Below are 23,649 nucleotides of genomic sequence, written 5' to 3'. Positions count from 1 at the left end.
AATAAAATTCCGCAATAATAAGTGAGGTGTTGACTGGGCCATGACTGCTTGGCTTAATTATCAGATTTGTTGTGACAGTGACAGAATCGATTATCATGCAGACCGCACGGGCACCGCTTACATCATTGTAAGAATTTTGTAAAACACATCATTGTTGCCATAAATTCGCCAAATTTAAAAAGTTGTTGCCACTTTTGCATTTTTTTCGCAAATGGCGACAATGGCGATCACCAGCGGAAATCCTGTTTGTAATGCAAGGGTCTGGAAATAATTATGTTTAGGCCAAAGAAAAAATACCTGTGTTTCCGGTAACATGGCAAAAAAAAATAGGGTTGGTCGGGATTGTTTTGTTTTTTTACAGTTTCCATATCATGCACTTTCTGTTGCATCAGATCATTTATGATATATCTAAGCATTTCTTAATTTACAAAAAGTCAGATAAAACAGCATTGTTTACAGTCTGAAATCATATCCTTACCTTCGACTACCATATTTTCCCGCCAATTGCCCATGAAATCTGGTGTCGTTTTGTATACAATACTCGTTTATAAGTCGCGATCGGTTTTTAGAACAAATCAAGCACTTTAATTTCTGCAGATCTGTGAAAATGTTCTAGCAAAACAGTCATTTATCGACTAAATTTGTCAATTTGCTTGAGGAAAATTGCCGATTTTCTTGTCAACTGTGAGCTCCTCAAACTAGGCCTTCAATGGAGGTACATGTAGGTTAATAATAGAACAAGTAAACGTGGATATGAATTCATTTTACGTACCTTATTTTCGTACAATCAAAGTTTCATTCATATTTAGGCCAAATAAAAAATAGGTCCGTTTCAGGTTACCCTACCTACCCTATTTTTTTCCCACCGACCCTAACCTATTTTTCCCTGAAAAAAAGTGTGAGTTGGATACGAAAAGCATTTGTTACAAAAGGTATTGGGTACGAAACGGAAGATGATGAAGAAGCACGCGCAGTTTTTTTACTATACCGGAGGCAAACTGGCGGCCTCCACCATCGCTTAAATTGATAAAAGTATATAAAACTGCCCTGCCAAAACAGACATGCAGACAAGAAGGGAAAGTACCAATAGTGCAGAGAAAATATGGGAAATTCTAAAAAAAATGAGAGAGATGGTTGCCTCTTAATATATTGAAACATGTAGCTGATTGATGTTAATATATTACTCTATAGCACGTTCACATTGACCTGACAGTGCCATTTTCCAACTTCATAAAAATCCTATCTAGCTGGTAGCCGGGCTCTGTCAGGTCAATGTGAACAAACTATATTAAAATGGCTGTTGTTGGTGCTAACTTTAATCCTTTTCTGGTAAAATGTGAGTGTAAGGTTTTAATATATTTTAATATGTCAGTTGATAACTACATCCCATTTGATACATAATAACTTGGCTGGAGTAAAGAGTAGACACTATTTTATTCGGACAGTATGGCCTTAGTTTGACAATGTATATTTCTTAAAGTTTCCATTTATTTTAAAGTTTATCTCATTATTTCAAAGTCCATTGACATCTGGCTTTGAAACTTTGGACACTTGTTAACCATCATGCCCCCAACCTTTACACAGGAGGAGGTAACTCTTTCAAGCTCTTTGACAAATTAATGCCCCTTTTTCTACTTAGAATTTACGTTAAAGTTTGCGTACCACCTCAAATATTTTCAAAGTCCATTGACATCTGGCTTTGAAACTTTGCACTCTTGTTCATCATCATGCCCCCAACATGTACACAGGAGGAGGTAACTCTATCAAGCCGTTTGACAAAATTATGCCCATTTTTCGACTTAGAATTTATGTTAAAGTTTGCGTACCACCTCAGATAATTTCAAAGTCCATCGATTTATGGCTTTGAAACTTTGCACACTTGTTCACCATCATGATCTCAACCTGTGTAAAGGAGGAGGTCACTGTATCAAGCTTTTTTACAATATTATGCCCCTTTTTAACCAGGTTTTCACATATTGAAACCTGGTTATTAGAATGGCGACATCGTTGTTCGGGTGGGAGGGCGGCCAGGCGGCGTCAAACTCGCTTATGAAACTAAATAACTTTAGTAAGGGTTGACATATCTTGACCAAACTTGGTCTATAGAAAGAGTTTATGGGTACCTTTCATTGGATTGCGATTGGGGTCCCTAGGTTCAAGGTCAAGGTCACTGTTACTTAAAATAGAAAAACGTTTGAAACTAAATAACTTTAGTTCGGGATGACATATCTTGACTAAACTGGGTGTACAGGAAGAGTTTGTAGATACCTTTCATGGGATTGCGTTTGGGGTCCCTAGGGTCAAGGTCAAGGTCACTGTTACTAAAAATAGAAAAACGGTTGAAACTTAATAACTTTAGTTAGGGTTGACATACATGTATCTTGACCAAACTTGGTCTTTAGGAAGAGTTTATGGATACCTTTCATGGGATTGCATTTGGGGTCCCTAGGGTCAAGGTCACTGTTATCTTGACCAAACTTGGTCTTTAGGAAGAGTTTATGGATACCTTTCATGGGATTGCATTTGGGGTCCCTAGGGTCAAGGTCACTGTTATTAAAAATAGAAAAATGGTTCAAACTGAATATCTTTAGTTAGGGTTGACATTTCTTGACCAAACTTGGTCTATAGGAAGAGTTTAAGGATACTTTCATGGGATTGCGATTAGGGTCCCTAGATTCAAGGTCAAGGTCACTGTTACTAAAAATAGAAAAACAGTTGAAACTGAATAGTTTTAGTCAGGGTCTACATATCTTGACCAAACCTGGTATAAAGGAAGAGTTTATGGATACCTTTCATTGGATTGCGTTTGGGGTCCCTAGATTCAAGGTCAAGGTCACTGTTACTAAAAATAGAAAAATGGTTGAAACTGAATAACTTAAGTTAGGGTTGACATATCCTGACACAACTTTGTATAAAGAAAGAGTTTATGGATACCTTTCAATGGATTGCATTTGGGGTCCCTAGGTTCAAGGTCACTGTTACTAAAAATAGAAAAACAGACACAGGCTGAAGATCTTTTGTCAATCATTAAAAACCTGGTTTCGTCGCATTGCGGCGTTTCTTGTTTTACTTAGACTTACGTTAAAGTTTGCGTACTACCTCAGATATTTTCAAAGTCCATTGACATATGCCTTTCAAACTTTGCACACTTGTTCACCATCATGATCCGAACCTGTGAGACTTTATACAATGGTATTCAACCACCCAGCCTAATTGAATAACCAAGTTAGATAACTGTATTTTGCAAATAATGGCCCTTTATTATTAGACTTAAAAATTCTGGTTAAAATTTTGCATGTTACCAAATTTATGTTAATATCTCAGCACATCATGTATTGCATTGAAATCTAATCTAACAGTGATCCATTCATGTTTCGCCCAAACTTTTCAATCCTTACACTGAAAAGCGAAGGAATAGTCGAGCGCGCTGTCTCTGTAACAGCTCTTGTTTAGCTCTAAGTGTTTGTAGTTCGCGCATTCATCTAAACGAAATTGGTTGTGAATGTTTGTTCAAATTATGCCCCTGGGGTCATAACTGGCCACTCCCCAGGGTTCACAGGTTTGGTAAACTTAAAATTAGGAAATGTTTGAGAATCTTTTTGTGCATCCATATCAACACAATTGCTTGTGAATATTTATTCAAAAAATGCCCTTGGGGTCATAACTGGCCATCCCCTGGGGTTCACAGGTTAAATTGGGAATGCTTGAAAAAAAAATTGTCTGAACCAGTTATGCAGACACTTGCTATTTTAAATAAGGCACAATTTAGTGGTCTGCTACCATGCTTGTTTAAATTATGCCCCTGGGGTCAAAACTGGCACTGCCCCTGGGAGGAATTCTAGAATTATTCTAGAACAGATTCTAGAAGATAGTTCTAGAATAGTAAATGAACTCTAAATGGCAGTTCTAGAACTAAATGTTCAAGAACTTTCTCTAGAACTTCTTGAACCAAATTCTAGAACTTATGAAAATTTGTTCTAGAACCCAGTTCTAGAATATAAATCCCAGTTCTAGAATAGTAATTGAACTCTTAACAGATGAGTTCAAGAACTTGTTCTAGAAGTTCTGGAGAAAGTTCTTGAATATTAAGTTCTTGAACTACCATTATATGACTGCTGCACCTGATTTGAGAAAGTTCTTGAATATTAAGTTCTTGAACTGCCATTACTATGACTGCTGCACCTGATTCTATGCATTTGGTTGTTTTACACAATTTTCAAGAAAACAAAATTCAAGTGTTATATCTCACATTATTGTCGATCACAAATGTAACTGGCTGATCTACAATATTTATAGTACCTGTCAGTGCCTTTTTCAAAGCAACAATCTGCAAAAGTTTTGAGGGCCAGATAAGGTACATATCATAATGCATAATTAGATCCTTGCTTAGTTACTTGCAGGTAAAAACACGGGATATGGCAGGGCTTTTTCTATAGTACCCACGGGTCCGACTATCGGACCCATTCCCAAAGCAAAATATAAGATATTTTTCCCAATCTTCAGAAAAAAATCCCAATCCAAAAAAAAAAAAAAATTTTTTTTTTTTTTTTTTTTTTTAGAAATTCTTTATACCTGTACTGGTTCATTTTCAACATTCTAATAAATTACGTGATGTGAAGTTTTTTTGGTACTTGAACTCAGAAATCATTGATTTTCATCACATTCAGAGATATGAAATATCTGTCATGATTTATTGAAATAGATATTTACACCCCAAGGATTGATATTTCAGCCATTGTGGGTCTTTTAAAGAGAAAATAAACTAATATTAAATCATTTCCTAATTCACAGGAGACTAGACAGCTTTTTCTTTTCACTGTAAAATTTCCCAATTTCCGCATTTTCACGACGCAAAATTTCCCAAAATGTCTAGGGTCTTTTTCCCAAAATGGGCAGAAAAAGCCCTGTATGGCAATAGCTCCCTGAACATTTGTAGTGGCTAGCTAACAAGGAAAGTTTGAGCACTGACATGGATAACGTGAAGCCATCATTTGATCCCATCATATAAGAGAAAGTTCATGTTGAAAATTGTTAAAGCAGCACTCATTAGAATGAAAGATTCCTACATATATACAATATTTTTTTGCCTGACTTACAACGCAAGATCAGATGCTTAATAATGTTATTAATATATTGAGAAAGTATTGTCTATTTAGACTCTATTTATTAGTATTTCCCTAAAGAGTGACAGCAAGACAGATGGCCTGCTGCAAGGTACTTCAGTGGTATTTAACACCTAAAATCAATACAAATTAAATGTGATTTCACTGACCAGTCTATTGTCTGCTAAATAATGAGAAGTTACAATAGATATCTCAAGTGGTAAAAGTTTTTCCTAAACATTGACAGTACACTGTCTCAATCTTTAAAGAAATGGTGCTTGTTTTGTGGCATTTATCTGAAAATGCATAGGGTCCGAAAAAATGTCACTTGAATCTGAACCCAACGGCAGGCGGATTTTCTGGAAATCTACTTTCACTTTCGTAAGACATAATATTACAACAGACTGTGTCACTGTTATTTACGCATGCTGGATCCAATTTTTAACTTTAAATAGTAACAAGTCCAAAATTAGACTGGTTCACTTATATTATACTGGTTTGCCGAACAATACATAACACCAGTCGAGTGAGTCCGCCAATTAAATCGACATGTATGCTATTGTGTAAACACTTTAACCTCCTGCTGGCTTGTACAGGCCTGGAAACCGTAATAAGTTTAAAAAAAATAAAAATAAGCCAGGAAAAATGCATTTTGTTTCTCAATTTAAAACTATACAAAACCCATAAATCAGAATCCATAAATCAATTCAAGAACTAGATTTTAAGAGAACTTTGTAAATTTCAATGAAACTACATGTTTAGTGTGATTCAGGCCATCTGGATTCTAGATCAACTCGTCTATTCAAGATTTGCGACAGTTCTAGAACTTTATTGGTTGAACAAATGGTTACACAGTAAAGATTTTGTATCAGAGTTCTAGAACTACCCCAATTCTTGAACCTTAGTTCTATAACTGTTTGATTATAATAAAAAAACGTGAACAACCGTTTTTGCATTGTTCTAGAACTTGAACCTGAGTTCACTAACCTTTCTCAGTGATCTAGAACTATTATAGTTCTAGAATCTGAGTTTTTGCATTGTTCTAGAACTTGAACGTGAGTTCAAGAACCTTTCGCAGTGTTCTAGAACTATTATAGTTCTAGAATATGAGTTCAAGAACTATTCTATTACTTTAGCAACAGTTCTAAATGTTCTTCAGAAGTTCTAGAACGTTCAAGAACTTTTCACTAGTTCTAGAACATTATTCGCAGGGGTGCCCCGGGGGTAACAAGGTTCCTAGAGACTTACTTAAGATTTTTTTAAAACTTTCTTGTTTCAAACCACAAGGCTCATACCTTTGATATTTGTTTTGGAGCATGATATGATGACTGTCAAGCAAATCAGTTGAAATTATGCCCCTGGGGCCAAAGCTGGCCCCACCCCTTTTGACCTTCTTTTTATTTTTAAAGCTACAGCAATGATATTTAGACCATGTGTTCAGTTTTGCAACTGAGCATCAATGTTGTCCTCGGATGAGCTTGACATTGACCTTTTAACCAGCTTTTTTTATTTTTAAAGCTATAGAAATTTTGACCATGAGTACTGTCAGTTTTGAAATCATTTTTTTTTATCAGATGACCTTTACTTGGCACATATTAAAATAGTTGATGCAACTTATCTGCTTACAACAATTTCTGTCCTCAGATGTTGACCGTACAACGTTTTCAGGTAACCCAAACACAAAACAGTAACTACATGTTTGTTACCTTTTACCCTTACATACATGCTCTGGATTAAAAAGACCACAAGAGCCATGCCAATAGAGTAGAGCATAGGTGCTTATGGGCCTCTTGTATTTATATATTTATAACAATCTTATTAGGCATTTCAAGAGGAGATTACTTGGAGAAGGCCAAACTAGGTCTCATGTTAGTATTTCCTCATGAATGTGGGTACCATCTGAAATGGCAGATAGGTGTTAATATATTGTTTTGACAGTTGTTATAGTGAATTTATGTAATTATGCCCCCCTTCGAAGAAGAGGGGTATATTGCTTTGCACATGTCGGTCGGTCAGTCTGTCCGTTGGTAGACTAAAGCTTGTCCCAGTGATAACTCAACAATTCCTGGACGTAGGGTCATCAAACTTGACATGAACGTTCGGCCTGACCAGTAGATGACCCCTTTTGATTTTAGGGCTCATCAGGTCAAAGGTCAAGGTCAAATTGACCTTTAATGGTAAATGAATTTTAAAGCTTGTCCGAGTGATAACTCAACAATGCCTAGACCTATGATCATTAAACTTGATATGAAAGTTGGGCCTGTCCAGTAGATGACCCCTATTGTTTAAGGAGGTCATCGGGCCAAAGGTCAAGGTCACAGTGACCATGAATGGTAAAAGGTTGTCCGAGTGATAACGCGACAATGCCTGCACCCATGACCCTCAAACTTGACTTAGAGGTTTGGCCTGACCAGTAGATGACCCCTATTGCTTTTAGGGGTCATTGGGCCAAAGGTCAAGGTCACAGTAACCTTGAATGATAAAAGGTTGTCAGAGTGATAAATCAGCAATGCCTGCACCCATGGCCGGCTAACTTGACTTGGAGGTTGGGCCTGACCAGTAGGTGACCCCTATTGATTTTAGGGGTCATTGGGCCAAAGGTCAAGGTCACAGTGACCATGAATGGTAAAAGGTTGTCCGAGTGATAACGCGACAATGCCTGCACCCATGACCCTCAAACTTGACTTAGAGGTTTGGCCTGACCAGTAGATGACCCCTATTGCTTTTAGGGGTCATTGGGCCAAAGGTCAAGGTCACAGTAACCTTAAATGATAAAAGGTTGTCAGAGTGATAAATCAACAATGCCTGCACCCATGGCCGGCTAACTTGACTTGGAGGTTGGGCCTGACCAGTAGGTGACCCCTATTGATTTTAGGGGTCATTGGGCCAAATGTCAAGGTCACAGTGACCTTGAATGATTAAAGGTTGTCCGAGTGATAACTCAACAATACCTGCACCCATGGCCCTCAAACTTGACTTGGAGGTTTGGCTTGACCAGTAGATGACCCCTGTTGATTTTAGGGGTCAAAGTTCAAGGTCACAGTGACCTTGAGAGCAAACTCGACAAATCCTGGACCTATGGTCCTAATACTTGGTATGAAGGTTGGGCCTGACCAGTAGATGACCCCTTATAACTTTGGGGGTCATCGGGCCATAGGTCAAGGTCACAGTAACCTAAAAACGCAAAAAAGTTAACAAATCTTCTCCCAGTGATATCTCAACAATGCCTGAATCTATGATCATCAAACTTGACATGGAAGTTGGGCCTGACCAGTAAATGACCCTTATTGATTTTAGGAGTCATCGGGTCAAAGGTCAAGGTCACAGTGATCTGAATGCGAAAATGTTGTTTGAGTGATAACTCGACAATGACTGCACCCATGGCCCTCAAACTTGACTTGGGGTTGCGGCCGACCTGTAGATGACCCCTTATGATTTAAGGGGTCATTGGGGTAAAGGTCACAGTGACCTTGAACGAAAAAAGCTTGTCTGTGTGATAACTTGACAATGCCTGCACCCATTGCCCTCAAACTTGACATTTAGGTTTTTTAGGTCATTGATTGCTCATCTTAAAATAACATCGCCAAAATTCAGCCATTCAATCTGGAATCATAATGTTGATTGCCAGGGATAAACTAGTGCATACAATGCATCCGTAACAGATTTTTTTTACAACTGTTTTGATTGGTTCTTGGTTTGTAACAAGACAGAATCAAAATCATCAGCTCTCAATATGCTTCAGCTTCAGTCAAAATGGCGAAGGTTGATGGAATTACCGGAAGACGGAAAAAACAGAAAACACCGATATGGCAGCGGTGTTGAAATATGAGACTAAGTGTGTTAATCATTTTTTATATTATTTTTTTTACTCTTTTTGTATACTATTCAATGACATGTTTGTTCGGACAGGCAAATATTTTTTTCGGAAAAGCAAAAACCTCCAACATACAATTTCGGGAAGATGATATGATGGGAGTTTTTTGCCAATATTTTATTCGTAACTTCTGATCAAATAATATCAAAATAATATGAGGGCATCAGGTATAAAACTTTATTGTTTCTTGGAATCCTCAGGAACAATTCTATATGGCATGGGAGGTGTTTTAGTTAAGGATTGTTATGTCCAACCTTTAAAAACCTGAAGGGTTGTTTTGTCAACCTTGTCAAAACACTTGGGGGTGTTTTGTCCGCCTTTTAAAAATGGTGAGGGTGGTTTTGTCTTGCTCTTGCTGTCTTTGGTGCGGGATTCTCTGTGATTTGATTTCTTTTAACTGGCTGACAATCTTCCTGAAATTGTAAAAATTCTGCCTGTCCACCGGACAGGCACTTAGGAAGTTTTTGCCTGTCCGAAAAAATATTTGCCTGTCCGAACAAATATGTCATTACATAGTATACAAAAAGAGTAAAAATATAAATGTCAACTGGTATTAATGCTTTCCTGATTTAATTTACACAAAAAATTTACACTGCTTCGGTTTTCCCGTAATTCCACCAACCGCTGCCATTTTGACTGTAGACGAAGAATATTGAATGCTGACGATTTTGATAGTACCTTGTTGCAAAACCAAGAACCAGTCAAAACATTTGTAATAGAATGCTGTTAGTGATAAATCGTAATTACTCGTTTATCCCCGGCAATCAACATCATGATTGCATATCAGAAATGGTCGACTTTAGGCGATGTTATGTGACGTCATTATCAGTATGGGATCGACTAACTACCACTAAGGCAAATAATCAGTGAACAGTTTTTATAGACATTTCACTTTTAGGTACCCTTTCGCTATTAATTGTCTCAAAATATGTTGGTCATCTGGACCGTCATTTCCGGAAGACCTGCTGGACCCGTACAAAATCTGCTGGACATGTCCGGCGGACTGGCACATTTCAGGAAGACTGGGCTGATGAAACATGTCAAATGGGGCATTATTGCTTTATTGAGTAATAATTAGAACAAATGAAAATGTGATTCCTTGTTGGCAAAGAAGCAACAAACTCTGAGCTTTGAGCTCAGAATAGATGCAATATGATGAAAAAATAACATTAAGCAGGAACTTAAAGCCTTATGCAACCTGGGCTTTAATGCGTCGATCATCTAAAAATGAACAGAATTCCTTGAACAATTCTAAAAAACTACATAAATGTTGTCGTGGAAGTATCGCAAAATTTTCTTTTGTTCTGAAATTTGATTTTAAGTTTGACTGTTTCATGCTTAATAATAATCAATGTTGTCCCCTTTTTATAATTTTAGACGGACCAGCAACTAGACTGTGCACTGGATTTGATGAGGCGTCTTCCACCTCAACAGATAGAAAAGAACCTTAGTGACCTTATTGACCTTGTACGTATTGCCATTTAAAACTGTAAAACAGCAGTTTTCACGATATCAGGTGGATCTTTCTATATATGTAAGTGTTTTATTCAGAGTTTGTGAGTCTTACATGTGTGAGCCCTGTCATTTTCATAGATGTAATGTGAGCCCTGTCATTTTCACAGATGTAATGTGAGCCCTGTCATTTTCACAGATGTAATGTGAGCCCTGTCATTTTCACAGATGTAATGTGAGCCCTGTCATTTTCACAGATGTAATGTGAGCCCTGTCATTTTCACAGGTGTTATGTGAGCCCTGTCATTTTCACAGAATCTGATGTTATGTGAGCCCTGTCATTTTCACAGATGTAATGTGAGCCCTGTCATTTTCACAGATGTAATGTGAGCCCTGTCATGTTCACAGGTGTTATGTGAGCCCTGTCATTTTCACAGAATCTGATGTTATGTGAGCCCTGTCATTTTCACAGATGTAATGTGAGCCCTGTCATTTTCACAGATGTAATGTGAGCCCTGTCATTTTCACAGGTGTTATGTGAGCCCTGTCATTTTCACAGACTTGACATGAGCCCTGTCATTTTCACAGGTGTTTGGTGAGCCCTGTCATTTTCACAGACTTGACCTGAGCCATGTCATTTTCACAGGTTTAATGTTAGCCCAATCATTTTCACAGACTTGACATGAGCCATGTCATTTTCACAGGTTTAATGTTAGCCCAATCATTTTCACAGACTTGACATGAGCCCTGTCATTTTCACAGGTTTAATGTTAGCCCAATCATTTTCACAGACTTGACATGAGCCATGTCATTTTCACAGGTTTAATGTTAGCCCAATCATTTTCACAGACTTGACATGAGCCCTGTCATTTTCACAGGTGTTTGGTAAGCCCTGTCATTTTCACAGACTTGACCTGAGCTCTGTCATTTTCACCAGTGTAATGTGAGCCCTGTCATTTTCACAGGTGTAATGTGAGCTTTCAGATTTCACAGCAGTGATCTGAGCTCTGTCATTTTCACAGACTTGACCTGAGCCCTGTCATTTTCACAGGTGTAATGTGAGCTTTCAGATTTCACAGCAGTGATCTGAGCTCTGTCATTTTCACAGACTTGACCTGAGCTCTGTCATTTTCACAGGCTTGACCTGAGCTCTGTCATTTTCACAGACTTGATCTGAGCCCCGTCATTTTCACAGACTTGACCTGAGTTCTGTCATTTTCACCAGTGTTATGTGAGCCCTGTCATTTTCACAGGTGTAATGTGAGCTTTCAGATTTCACAGCAGTGATCTGAGCCCTGGCATTTTCAGGTGCCGGACCTTTGTGAGGAACTGCTTTCATCTGTGGACCAGCCGTTGAAGATTGCTCGCTGTAAGACAACAGGCAAAGACTACCTGCTTTGTGACTATAACAGGGATGGAGACTCATATAGGTATATATAAAGGATAATTGTTTGTTTCAGTGGAAGGTCACAATGTATTTCACCGAATGAGCACCAACAGCTCTGTTTCAGTATTGGCGTAGACACAAGTGAAATATATACTTTTGGTGCTCACTAGTTGAAAGATAGTGGGATATTTTTCTTTGGCCTAGAAAGGATATAAAAAAGACAGTTAATTGTAGTTTTCAAGAAAAAGGGTGTCAAAAGTGTATTAGAACGTAAGTATTAGAACGTAATGCCATGTCTGAAATGATGTCTTTGAAATTATGATTCAACCATTTGGGTTAAGTGGCCCATCAGTAAAATTGACAGTAATAAAATATTGAAATGTGAGAGCAGGCAATACTTAAGACTTTATCAATATAATGATGAAATCCGAGAGGTCAGATATATGGTGAAAAATCATCTATATATCTTGAGTATTGAATGTATAGAGTGTTTGTTGGAGTACCAAATTAATCAAAATATTTAATAAAGCAAAACGAAGAAGTTGTGAATTTTATAAGGTTATTGAGTCAGTATTATTTTATTATTTACGTATTTTATCGACTATAAGACCGGGAAATTTGGGATTTTTAACCTGAAAGTTAAGGGGCCCGTCTTATAAGCGAGTCAATAAAATAGTCAAGTTCAAATTCAAGTCAAAATCAATAATATTTTACATAGGGTATTTGACTAACCGGTATATCCTCTGCTGATGCAAGTATGGGGCGATTAAGTAAACAACACAAAATCTCTTCACCGCGCGTGCTCTGACGTCACACAGTGTACATTTTGATCTGCATTTTTAGCTCGACTATTCGAAGAATAGGTGGGCTATACTACTCGCCCCAGCGTCGGCGTCCGGTTAAAGTTTTAGGGCAAGTTGGGATTTTCACTTATAAGTCCAATACCCTACATTCAATTGACTTAATACTTCACACAGTTGTTCAGGGCCATCACATGATGAGGTTAGATAACTCCATATTATTCTTTACACAGATTATGGCCCCTGATTGACTATGGAACTTAGGTTAAAGTTTTAGGGCAAGTTGGAATATTTATTAATAACTTCTATATCCTTTGTTTAATTGACTTAATACTTCACACAGTTGTTCAGGACCATCACACAATGAGGTTACATAACTCCATATTATCCTAAATACAAGTTATGGCCCCTGATTGACTTAGGTTAAAGTTTAGGGCAGGTTAAAGTTTTTAGGAAAGTTGGGATTTTCACTTAAAACTCCAATACCATTCATTCAATTGACTTAATACTTCACACAGAGGTTCAGAGCCATCACATAATGAGGTTAGATAACTCCATATTATCTTTTATACAAATTATGGCCCCTGATTGACTATGGAACTTAGGTTAAAGTTTTAGGGCAGATTGGGATATTGTTTAATAACTTCTATACCCTTCATTCGATTGACTTAATACTTCACACTATTGTTCAGGACCATCACCCAATGAGGTTACATAACTCCATATCCTTAATACAAGTAACGGCCCCTGATTTACTTAGGTTAAAGTTTTAGGCAAGTAAATGTTAAGGGCAAGTTGGGATTTTAATAAAAAAACTTCTATACCGTTTATTAAATGCACTTAATAAAATTCAAAATTATTTATGACCATCTTTCAACAAGAAACATAACTCCGTTTTAAGCCTAAATACAAATTATTGCCCTTGAATTTTTTTAATTTTCGCAGTTTTGTTATTGAAGCCTTTTTTTTTTTATGGTGTTAATTACGGTTTATTGATCACAACATAACGGTCAATCTTTTGATTTTAATTGGGTTAACCAAAATTATTTCAATTCCGATACTTAATGTCCTGTCCTGCAACCTTTAAAAACGCCTGACCGTGTACTAATTATTAACCCACCTCAAAATAGAGAGCTCACAGTTGCCCGCCATTTTCTTCAAGCAAAACAACAAATTTACCGCGAAAGTCGATAATTGTCTGTTGACCTTGAACATTTTCACACATTTTGAGAATTTAAAAGATTTAGATTTGATTAAAAAATTGACCCCATCTTATAAACGAGTCGAAACAGAAAGTACCAGATTTCATGGGCAAAGTTAGGGGGTCGTCTTATAAGTGGATCGCCTATAGTTTAGAAAATACGCTATGGATCTTGGGTAGGAGGCTCAAGACTTGGTTAAATACAAATCTCACTTTGATTAAATAAGATATAGTTGATCATAACTGAAAAAATCTATCTGTAAGGTCAGGGATGCCAATCAATAGTGATTTTGTTTATTGAAAATATATTGGTTCGAATTGCCTCAGATGGTTTTTGACCATTTTGGCTCCATTATTTTCTTCTTTCAAGATTGAACTTTCTTCCATCTTCTCACCAAAAATAATCCTCCCTTTGAAATTCTTCTATTTGTAATATGATTTGAAATATGATAAATTATTCAATGCTGGGTGAATGAAAGTAACAAAATAGACAAGTATTCAAAAAAATAAAAATAAAAAAGGCAAAATGTCAAGTGTTTATAAAACAGAATAACATATGATTATAAGTCTTTCTCTGAATCTTTTCAATCTATAAAACAACAGAAATACCGTAAATCACTGTGTATAGGACACTATCATAAGACATAGGCAAAAATATGATAAAATGAAGAGTAAAAACTGCTAATTGCAAAAATAGGAGGCAGTGAAAAAATGTCAAAATCGGCAGCTGCCATATTTGTTTTGATGAATTTTAATGAATAATGAAAAAGGCAAAGGTGATTAAACAGTACAACACATGAACATAAATGATAAAGAACATAAAAATAACAATGGTACAAGTGGTATACTGTACATAAATAGTATTGCAATACTATATGAAGTAATGAATATGCAAAAATTTCATTCTGTCATCTGATGTGGCTCTGACCTCGAAGCCTTCAAATTATTTTCTTAAATGCAAATTGTATAAGCAAAAGCTGTACATTGTACTTAAATGAATAAGCACATGTATTTGGTACATAAACAGGATGTGCAAAACCCATGATCCTACCTCAAAGTTCAAGGTCACACATAGTTAGGTTAAATCTCAAAATGAGAACTGTTGATAAGACTGAACCAGCCTGTATCTTCACCATGCATTATAGGATTTTCGAAAAACTTGCCATGGAGGTTCACCATGATGAGGTTTAGTATTGCAGGTTCAATGTCTTGTTCCAACTCCATGTTATTCTGAGTTGCAATTAAATGAAAGAGCTTTTATTATGCCAATCTTCGAAGAAGAGGGGATATAAAATTATTGCTTTGCACATGTCGGTTGGTCAGTCGGTATACCAAAGCGTGTCCGAGTGATAACTCGACAATACCTGGACCTATATCCATCAAACCTGACATGAAAGTTGGGCCTGACCAGAAGAAGACCCCGATTGATTTTAAAGGGTCATCAGGTTAAAGATCAAGGTCACAGACCTTTAATGGGAAAAGGTTGTCAAAGCTTGTCGAGTGATGACTCAACAATGCTTCGATGGTCATCAATCTTGACATGGAGGCTTGTCCTGACCAGTAGATGACCCCTATTGATTTTAGGGGTCAACAGGTCAGAGGTAAAGGTCACAGTGACCTTGAAGGCTAAAAGGTTGTCCGAGTGATACTCGACAAGGCCTGCACCCATGGCCTTAGAACCTGACTTGGAGATTGGGCCTGACCAGTAGATGACCCCTATTTATTTTCGGGTTCATTATGTCAAAGGTCAAGGTCACAGTGACTTTAACGCAAAAAGCTTGTCTGTGTCATAACTCGACAATGCCTGCACTCATTGCCCTTAGGTTGGAGGTGACCAAGTAGATGACCATATTGGTTTTGAGGTCATAGAGTCAAAGGTCAAGGTCACAACTCGTACTGGTCATTAAAATTACGTCATATTTACTTATTCCCTACTGCTAAGAGGTTACATGTTTATCTGCAGATATCAGTCTTCATCTGAACATGATTAAAATATGAACTTACTATCCTCACACTTTGAGTGGTCATAATCTTAAAACTGCTTAAAAGGTATCCAATGTCAATAACAAATCAGCTGTCATTTCGGTCCATGCATACTTTATTCAATTTACCAAGTATTCCTGACAACATGGCTCTCAGGGGGCATAATGTTTGACTAACATCTCTTGTTTGATACACATTCACAGTCTCAAAGAAAATGTTTATGGTCTTACATGAACATTCTAGCTGCGTTGCCCATTTTCTCATAGTTATCCGCATTGACGTTATATCCTTTTCACTACCATAGCCGCCTAATGCAGACCCAAAATTTGGGTGTCTCCAATAACTCTATCATACACTGGCGAACTGCTGCAGCAGTGTAATCCATACTCAAATTTTGGGCTTCTTGGGAATACCGCTTATTTTTATAATATTGTACATGTTTTGCTAAAAGCAGAGACTTAAATCTCCCGATTAAAATGTGTTAGCAATTAGGTAAAATGTTTATCAATTTTGAAACAGTACACATTTTGAACACAATTAAAAAAAAAAATTACAAAGATTATATAGTATATAAAATTATATAATATATACCCTTATTAATCAAGTTTGCATTTCACGAATTAGTGACATAAACATTATACCTAATTAGGTAATGTTCAAGTGAAAATGTACATTTTCCCTTTTACTTAAACCCTTTTATAGACATATTAATACAATAAAATGCATTTTATTGGTTTAATTATGTAACAGCAATTAAAATATTCACTTATAAATAAATACGCTCTGGTTGACTTCGGAAAAATAAAAAACTCTCATTAATACACTACGGATATGATGAATATTGACAAATGTAGCAATGACCGTAGACGTGTGTTGAAGTAATTTGATTGAGGACCATCATCAGTAGGTAAACGCACATGCAAAACAGTGCAATGGTAATCCTGTGATATGTAGATTGTGGTAATTTTCATCTTCGGTATTGGCTACTTTTTAATGTTTATAAAACTACTATAGGCGAGTTGTGTCGATAGGAATTGCTTCTTTAAACAATTTGTTAAGTACATAAGGATAATAATATGCACTCTGGTAGTTCTAGTACAAACATTTTATGTATGTATGTGTATTTCAAAATTACCGGAGACGTTTAATGTTATTATCAATCTTGAAATTATACCACGTGTACGTGCATAGATACACTATGGCAGTTTGAACTTTTGTAGTAACTCGATATTAATGTCTGTTGTTTTCCTCATAAATACGCTACGGCTAGTATTTGATATTTCTAAAACAGCAATTGTGTACTACGGAAATTGAAAGAGGTTTTCCAAAACATTTCAAATGTACAATGCTTCAGAAGATGGTTGTAAGGCAATTTTGCGAAATGTTTCTTTTTTATTTCAATCAATTTATGCATGTGTGTGCTGGAATCCGAGTAAATTGAAGAAATCTACATAAACACTCTCTGGAATGCCATGTGTGACTAAACCATGTATGTATAAATATGCTATTTTAGCCAGGCTTGATTTTAATGCAGACATCACATAATCACAGTTTTCCAGGCACGTTGTCTTAATTCCGTGTAAAAATTCAGTAATAAAACAAAAAGTGAAACTTATGATTTAAGAAGTGGTTCGAATATGGTTGTGTCCCTAGTTCATTGTTGTTTCGGTCCTTGACTAGCAAACCTACACAAGGCTTATTTTTTAATGTTCAACTAATGGGCTAATGTTCCTGTAGTTTTCATGATATTATACATGTTTTTGTTTCTTTTATTATTTACACATGGGTAGAGCGATTACGAAACAATATGTTTTTATTAAATAAAACAGAAAGGAATTAAGATAACAATTCTCTATCATCATGTTTTACACATATGTTCATTCATTTCCCCTATAAATGTATACTTATAGGACTAAAATCCAAATAGGGTTTACAATTCATTCATACATCAAGGTTATAAAATGTATAGATCATGGATTGAATTTCATTAATTTATTCATACATCAAGGTTATAAAATGTATAGATCATGGATTGAATTTCATTAATTTATTCATACATCAAGGTTATAAAATGTATAGATCATGGATTGAATTTCATTAATTTATTTACATCATAGGAACTTGGGAAATACATAGGGATAAAATCAAACATTACGATAATCAGTAATGATAATAATATTCTCTCAACAAAGACCACATGTATATAATTATATAAAGGAAAAACACAGATCAACACATAAATTAAAGTATTTGACTTTAACTATTAAATTGCAAAAAATATCGCAAGACATGTCACGGGAAACAACACTAGTATAATCACAGCATGCGATTAACGAGACAGCAACATAATTTAGTGGAGTTTCTGGTGCATAATGCATCGACCTGTAAAAAAAATCACATATTGATGAATATTTGTTATTAAGACACGTTGTTAGGGATAATTGCATTGTATGTGCATTAACTTTCGTCAAATATGTCCTCATTTTAAGCATGAAATGTTTGATTAAAGATCAAACATTATTCGTTTCTTCAGGAACAAAAAGTTGACCCCTGAACAACATTTTGTTTTAATCATTTCATCAATACTATATTGAAAATTTATTTTAATACCTGACTGATCTAAACGGCGCTTTCTTGTACTAGACTCTGAAATTCAAGATGTGCCATTAAACAGTAGAAATAATTTAATGTATGCATTTTCATGAACTTAAGAGGCCGTTCATTGTTTCGATTTAAGGGTTGTTTCAAAATGCAATAATATAGAAAACATACATTATTGAAAATGTTTTACATACTTGAGTTGTTGTTTTCCGTTCCTCTGTGTTTCTGGAGCCATAGTCTTGTTGGACTTGACCTCCATTCGGCCTAATCTAGAGGTAATGACATGATATGAAATAAAACATTCCCTTAAATAAAATAACATTTCATTTGTGTTTTGTTTTATAAACATTAGAATAATACTTGTGCAAGCTGACTCTGTACTGCACATTGCCAAAGAGGTCAAGTTCAGAAATGTTGCTTGTTTGTTTGGATTCCTAATACGTGTGCTATTCCCGCCAATAAGTTGTTCAACCTAAAAACAGAAACAGAAAACATTAAACAGCTGATTGATTTTGATTTTAAAAGATGTTGTGCATGGTTCATTTTGGTAGTTCATGAAATGATCAATAATGTTATTAAACGTGATTATGGTTATGATTTAACATTCTACAGCATGATTGTAATTTACTGTAAAAGAAGGTATTACCATTCTCTCAAACAGTTTATGGGTAGCCGGAGGGTTGACGCTTTATACATGATGAATCATAAGCAAGATGTCCATGGCAAACCACACAAAATATGTTCACAACAAGCACTTTGTGTTTGTACACTGTAAATGTTGAGACTGTCATGACACCCATTTTTTTTAATTAAAAAATAACTTGCGGAATTTAATGCATGCTTTTTCACACTTTCCATTTGTATTTACTTTTTCCATCATAACCTTGTTCTGTTGTTTATTATAGGATTGAAACATGTAATCGGGTTGCACACATGTTTAGATTATTCTCATGCAGTGGATATAAGCTTCCCTTCCGAGGTATTTCATGCCATGTGTTTCTCTCTGCTGAACATCACTTTGCCATCTCTTTTCGTGGACTCATTCTGCGATTGACCAATATTACCTTCCGGACACGAATGTGTAGATTTTTTCCAAACGCCAAGGGAACTGATGTTTTAAACTTGTCGACAAATACAACATGATTTCTCATGTGATGTTTTCTCTTCAGTTCTCATCAACTGTTTGAGTCAACCCTACTTAATTCTATCATTCGTTTTAAGTACACCTGGTAATTCCTGAGACACCCCATGACACACGAAAATTCTAATTCCTTTTTGCGGGCTTGTTAGGAACACCAAAGATTCTTGAATGGTGACCGTTACATTTGATTACTTTATCAACAGATATGTATTGATGCATGTTGTATTAAGTCATGCTGCTTTCCCATACATCTTCCACAAGAGGGGTCACTGTGGTTCCAATGTAATCTTGATAGCGACCTTGTGATATTTGTCGATATTAGTTGGTTTATTATTGTAATGGTAGGCGCGATTCCGTGCGTATGTGTGTGCGTATGTGTATTTCCTCTTACATTTCTCATGCGATTTCTACCAAACTTTCACAGATTGATGACTATATAGTGACGCAGCGCATATTGTCGGGCTTTTGCGATTCAACCCTTTTTGAAAGAGTTATAGCCCTTTGTTTATTTTACATATAAAATTGGTTTCTTCGCCACTCCTCTTACGTTGTTCATGCGATTTCTACCAAACTTTCACAGATTGATGATCATAAAGTGAAGCAGCGCATATTGTAGATCTTTCCTGATTTGACCATTTTTGAAAGAGTTATTGCCCTTTGCTTATTTTATATTTAAATTGGTTTCTTCGCAATTCCTCTTACGTTTTTCATGTGATTTCTACCAAACTTTCACAGATTGAGTATCATAAAGTGAAGCAGCGCATATTGTCGGGCTTTCTTGATATGACCATTTTCGAAAGAGTTATTGCCCTTTGCTTATTTTACATTTAAAATTGGTTTCTTCGCAACTCCTCTTACGTTTTTCATGCGATTTCTACCAAACTTTCACAGATTGATGATCATAAAGTGAAGCAGCGCATATTGTCGGGCTTTTGTGATTTGACCATTTTTGAAAGAGTTATTGCCCTTTGCTTATTTTACATTTAAAATTGGTTTCTTCGCAACTCCTCTTACATTTCTCATGCGATTTCTACCAAACTTTCACAAATGACTATATAGTGACGCAGCGCATATTGTCGGGCTTTTGCAATTTGACCTTTTTTGAAAGAGTTATTGCCTTTCTTAATTTTACGCATTTCTTATGTTCCTGAGAAACTACCCTTACCATTGATTGGCTTTGGTTACAAAAAATGACCCCAATGCAACTTCATTCGCCTTTGAAATGGGTTGAGTTATGTTGATTACGTATTATGTTTATACAGGAGATAACGCTGCGTAGTTTTGCATACTTCTAGATTCAAGAATGCTACCAAAGTGCACTTAAGTGACTGTGTTTAGTTTAATTCAATCATGAAATGTCTACCTTATCATAGTTAACACACAGTCCGTAAAACAAATCTCACAGTAATACCACTGCGCACTCAGTTTTGCTCATTTCTTAAATTCAACAGTGATACCACAGCATACCCTTGATACAAGAGGAAAAACATAAGCATGCTGTTTTATTAAAGCAAATTTACAAAAGGCAGAGCCGAATAATGTTAAATTGCGATTTTTAAAGATGATTCTAAGGCAAAGTACCATAGCGTACTAATGCTGATTTTAAAATTCACAATCCTTACAGTAAACTCAACGAGTTAGACCCACTTTCCTCGCTCATTCCAAGGGATAAAGTTGATGATCGCGGGTTTCCTCCGAGGGTAAAACTGTTGCCCCCGCAAAAATCCCCCCGAGTTCCTCGGAGTGGCTGGCTTACCGCCGAGTTCAATATGAACGATAGCGTTGAGAATCGTCCGATTTTATGATCCTGGCGGAACTCCGAGTATAATCAGATAAGCAAGAAATCATTCATGTTTAGAAGTTATTTATTTTTATGCTTATGCACATTGTTAAGCGTAAAAGATTCTTAAATGTACCAACGTTTAATTTGTATTTATGTCCCAGGGATGTGATTTGTCCGCCGCGGATTCGCGGAATTCCGTGGATCTAATGGCCTCAGGGACCCCCCCCCCCCCCCCCCCCCCCCCCCCCAGAATTTTTTTTATTTTTTTTAGCTGATTAAAAAAGATTCTAGTGTGCTTTTGGTTGTTAGAGTTGATATCCCAGTTTGCTTCAAATTTAAAGTCAGAAGAACCCTCAAAAGAGCTTCTAAAAAGCCAGTGTGCTTTTGACCCCAAAAGTGCCCCATGGCCGAAATGGTTTCTGCCCTCCAGCTGCCAGATCAATCACATCCCTGTGTCTGTAAACGCCAATTGAATATTGTCTTGAATAATAAACATTGAATCATTAAAGTATTGCACTAATTTTATTGCATCACAAAGCAGCCGACAATTACACGATTCTGAACCATGACCTCTGACGTCAAGCGCGTGATCAATACAATGTAGAATATACTATTTATTATTGGTGGTTAAAAAAAGCTATGACGTTTAATGGAATTTTCCACAGAAAACAAGGCAAGAAGACCTTCAAAAACATGCGCTGTGAACTTTGAACGCGTCTTTGACCTCCTGATTTTCCGAAAATGTGTAACCTAGAATTCCTGCGATGAAATGTGTTTATCAGTCATTAGCAAAACACGTTTATAAGATGCATGTGCAACTAGTGAAATACGACTGCATTCTTATGGTAAGCTAACATCATGCAAAACGGGCAGAAGAAAAAGAATAATAGCAATTTACTGGAGCCGTCGTTTGAAAATTTTAATAGAAATTAAAATAAAATAACTTTAGAGTAGATTCTTTTCAAGTGTCTGCAGAGTTTCGCGGAGTTAACCCCTCCGAGGAACGCCGAGTTCATTATTCTTCGGTCGACTGATCACCCTCCTAGGGCCTTAAATTCAAACTCTGAGGAACGCGGACAGTCGATAAAATCATTGTGTTGGCCGCGATAGCAAAAATCCGCGGAGGTCTAACTCGTTTAGTGTACTGTATTTTAATGAAAAAGGTACCACAAATTTGTGGAAAATGTGCATTTTGCGGCTGTGGAACTGGACATTACTACTATTTCGGTACGTTTCAGTCGTCTACAGTATTCCTACAGTAAAACAGTAGTGGTAACCATGTAGCACCCTTGAAAAATTGGTCTGCGTTAGACGGTTAAGGTAGCGCGTCGATGTACGGTTGCAGTATTCGAAAGGATATATAGCTAATGCCTTCGAATGTTATTTTGACAAACAAGTTAAAACTAAAACCCATATGATGGATGCCATAATTAATTTGACAATAAATGTTACTAAGAGACCATTATTCCTCACTTGGAAAAAAAACACATTTCAACTCAATGACATCATTCCATATGGTCAAGTATTGTTTTTAGCTCTACTGGCCAAAGGCCAGAAGAGCTTATGCGATGGTAATGTGTACGTAGTATGTGCATCCGTGCGTCCGTGCGGTCTTCAGGAACAAAAAGTTGACCCCTGAACAACATTTTGTTTTAATCATTTCATCAATACTATATTGAAAATTTATTTTAATACCTGACTGATCTAAACGGCGCTTTCTTGTACTAGACTCTGAAATTCAAGATGTGCCATTAAACAGTAGAAATAATTTAATGTATGCATTTTCATGAACTTAAGAGGCCGTTCATTGTTTCGATTTAAGGGTTGTTTCAAAATGCAATAATATAGAAAACATACATTATTGAAAATGTTTTACATACTTGAGTTGTTGTTTTCCGTTCCTCTGTGTTTCTGGAGCCATAGTCTTGTTGGACTTGACCTCCATTCGGCCTAATCTAGAGGTAATGACATGATATGAAATAAAACATTCCCTTAAATAAAATAACATTTCATTTGTGTTTTGTTTTATAAACATTAGAATAATACTTGTGCAAGCTGACTCTGTACTGCACATTGCCAAAGAGGTCAAGTTCAGAAATGTTGCTTGTTTGTTTGGATTCCTAATACGTGTGCTATTCCCGCCAATAAGTTGTTCAACCTAAAAACAGAAACAGAAAACATTAAACAGCTGATTGATTTTGATTTTAAAAGATGTTGTGCATGGTTCATTTTGGTAGTTCATGAAATGATCAATAATGTTATTAAACGTGATTATGGTTATGATTTAACATTCTACAGCATGATTGTAATTTACTGTAAAAGAAG

At 36.3% G+C, this 23,649-nt stretch overlaps 1 protein-coding gene across 1 annotated transcript in view; it reads left to right on the top strand.

The window, feature by feature from the left end:
* Window positions 1-23,649, top strand: part of LOC128246814 (F-actin-capping protein subunit beta-like) — a 47,652-nt gene that overhangs the window by 7,984 nt on the left and 16,019 nt on the right. Inside the window, exons 2-3 of the mRNA XM_052965268.1 lie at window positions 10,354-10,443; window positions 11,737-11,858. Coding sequence (XP_052821228.1) covers window positions 10,354-10,443; window positions 11,737-11,858 — 212 coding nt within the window. The remainder of the gene's footprint in view (window positions 1-10,353; window positions 10,444-11,736; window positions 11,859-23,649) is intronic.

The sequence above is a fragment of the Mya arenaria genome, chromosome 9, assembly GCF_026914265.1.
Source record: "Mya arenaria isolate MELC-2E11 chromosome 9, ASM2691426v1".
Lineage (NCBI taxonomy): Eukaryota > Metazoa > Mollusca > Bivalvia > Myida > Myidae > Mya > Mya arenaria.
This window is presented reverse-complemented; position numbering and strand designations above follow the sequence as displayed.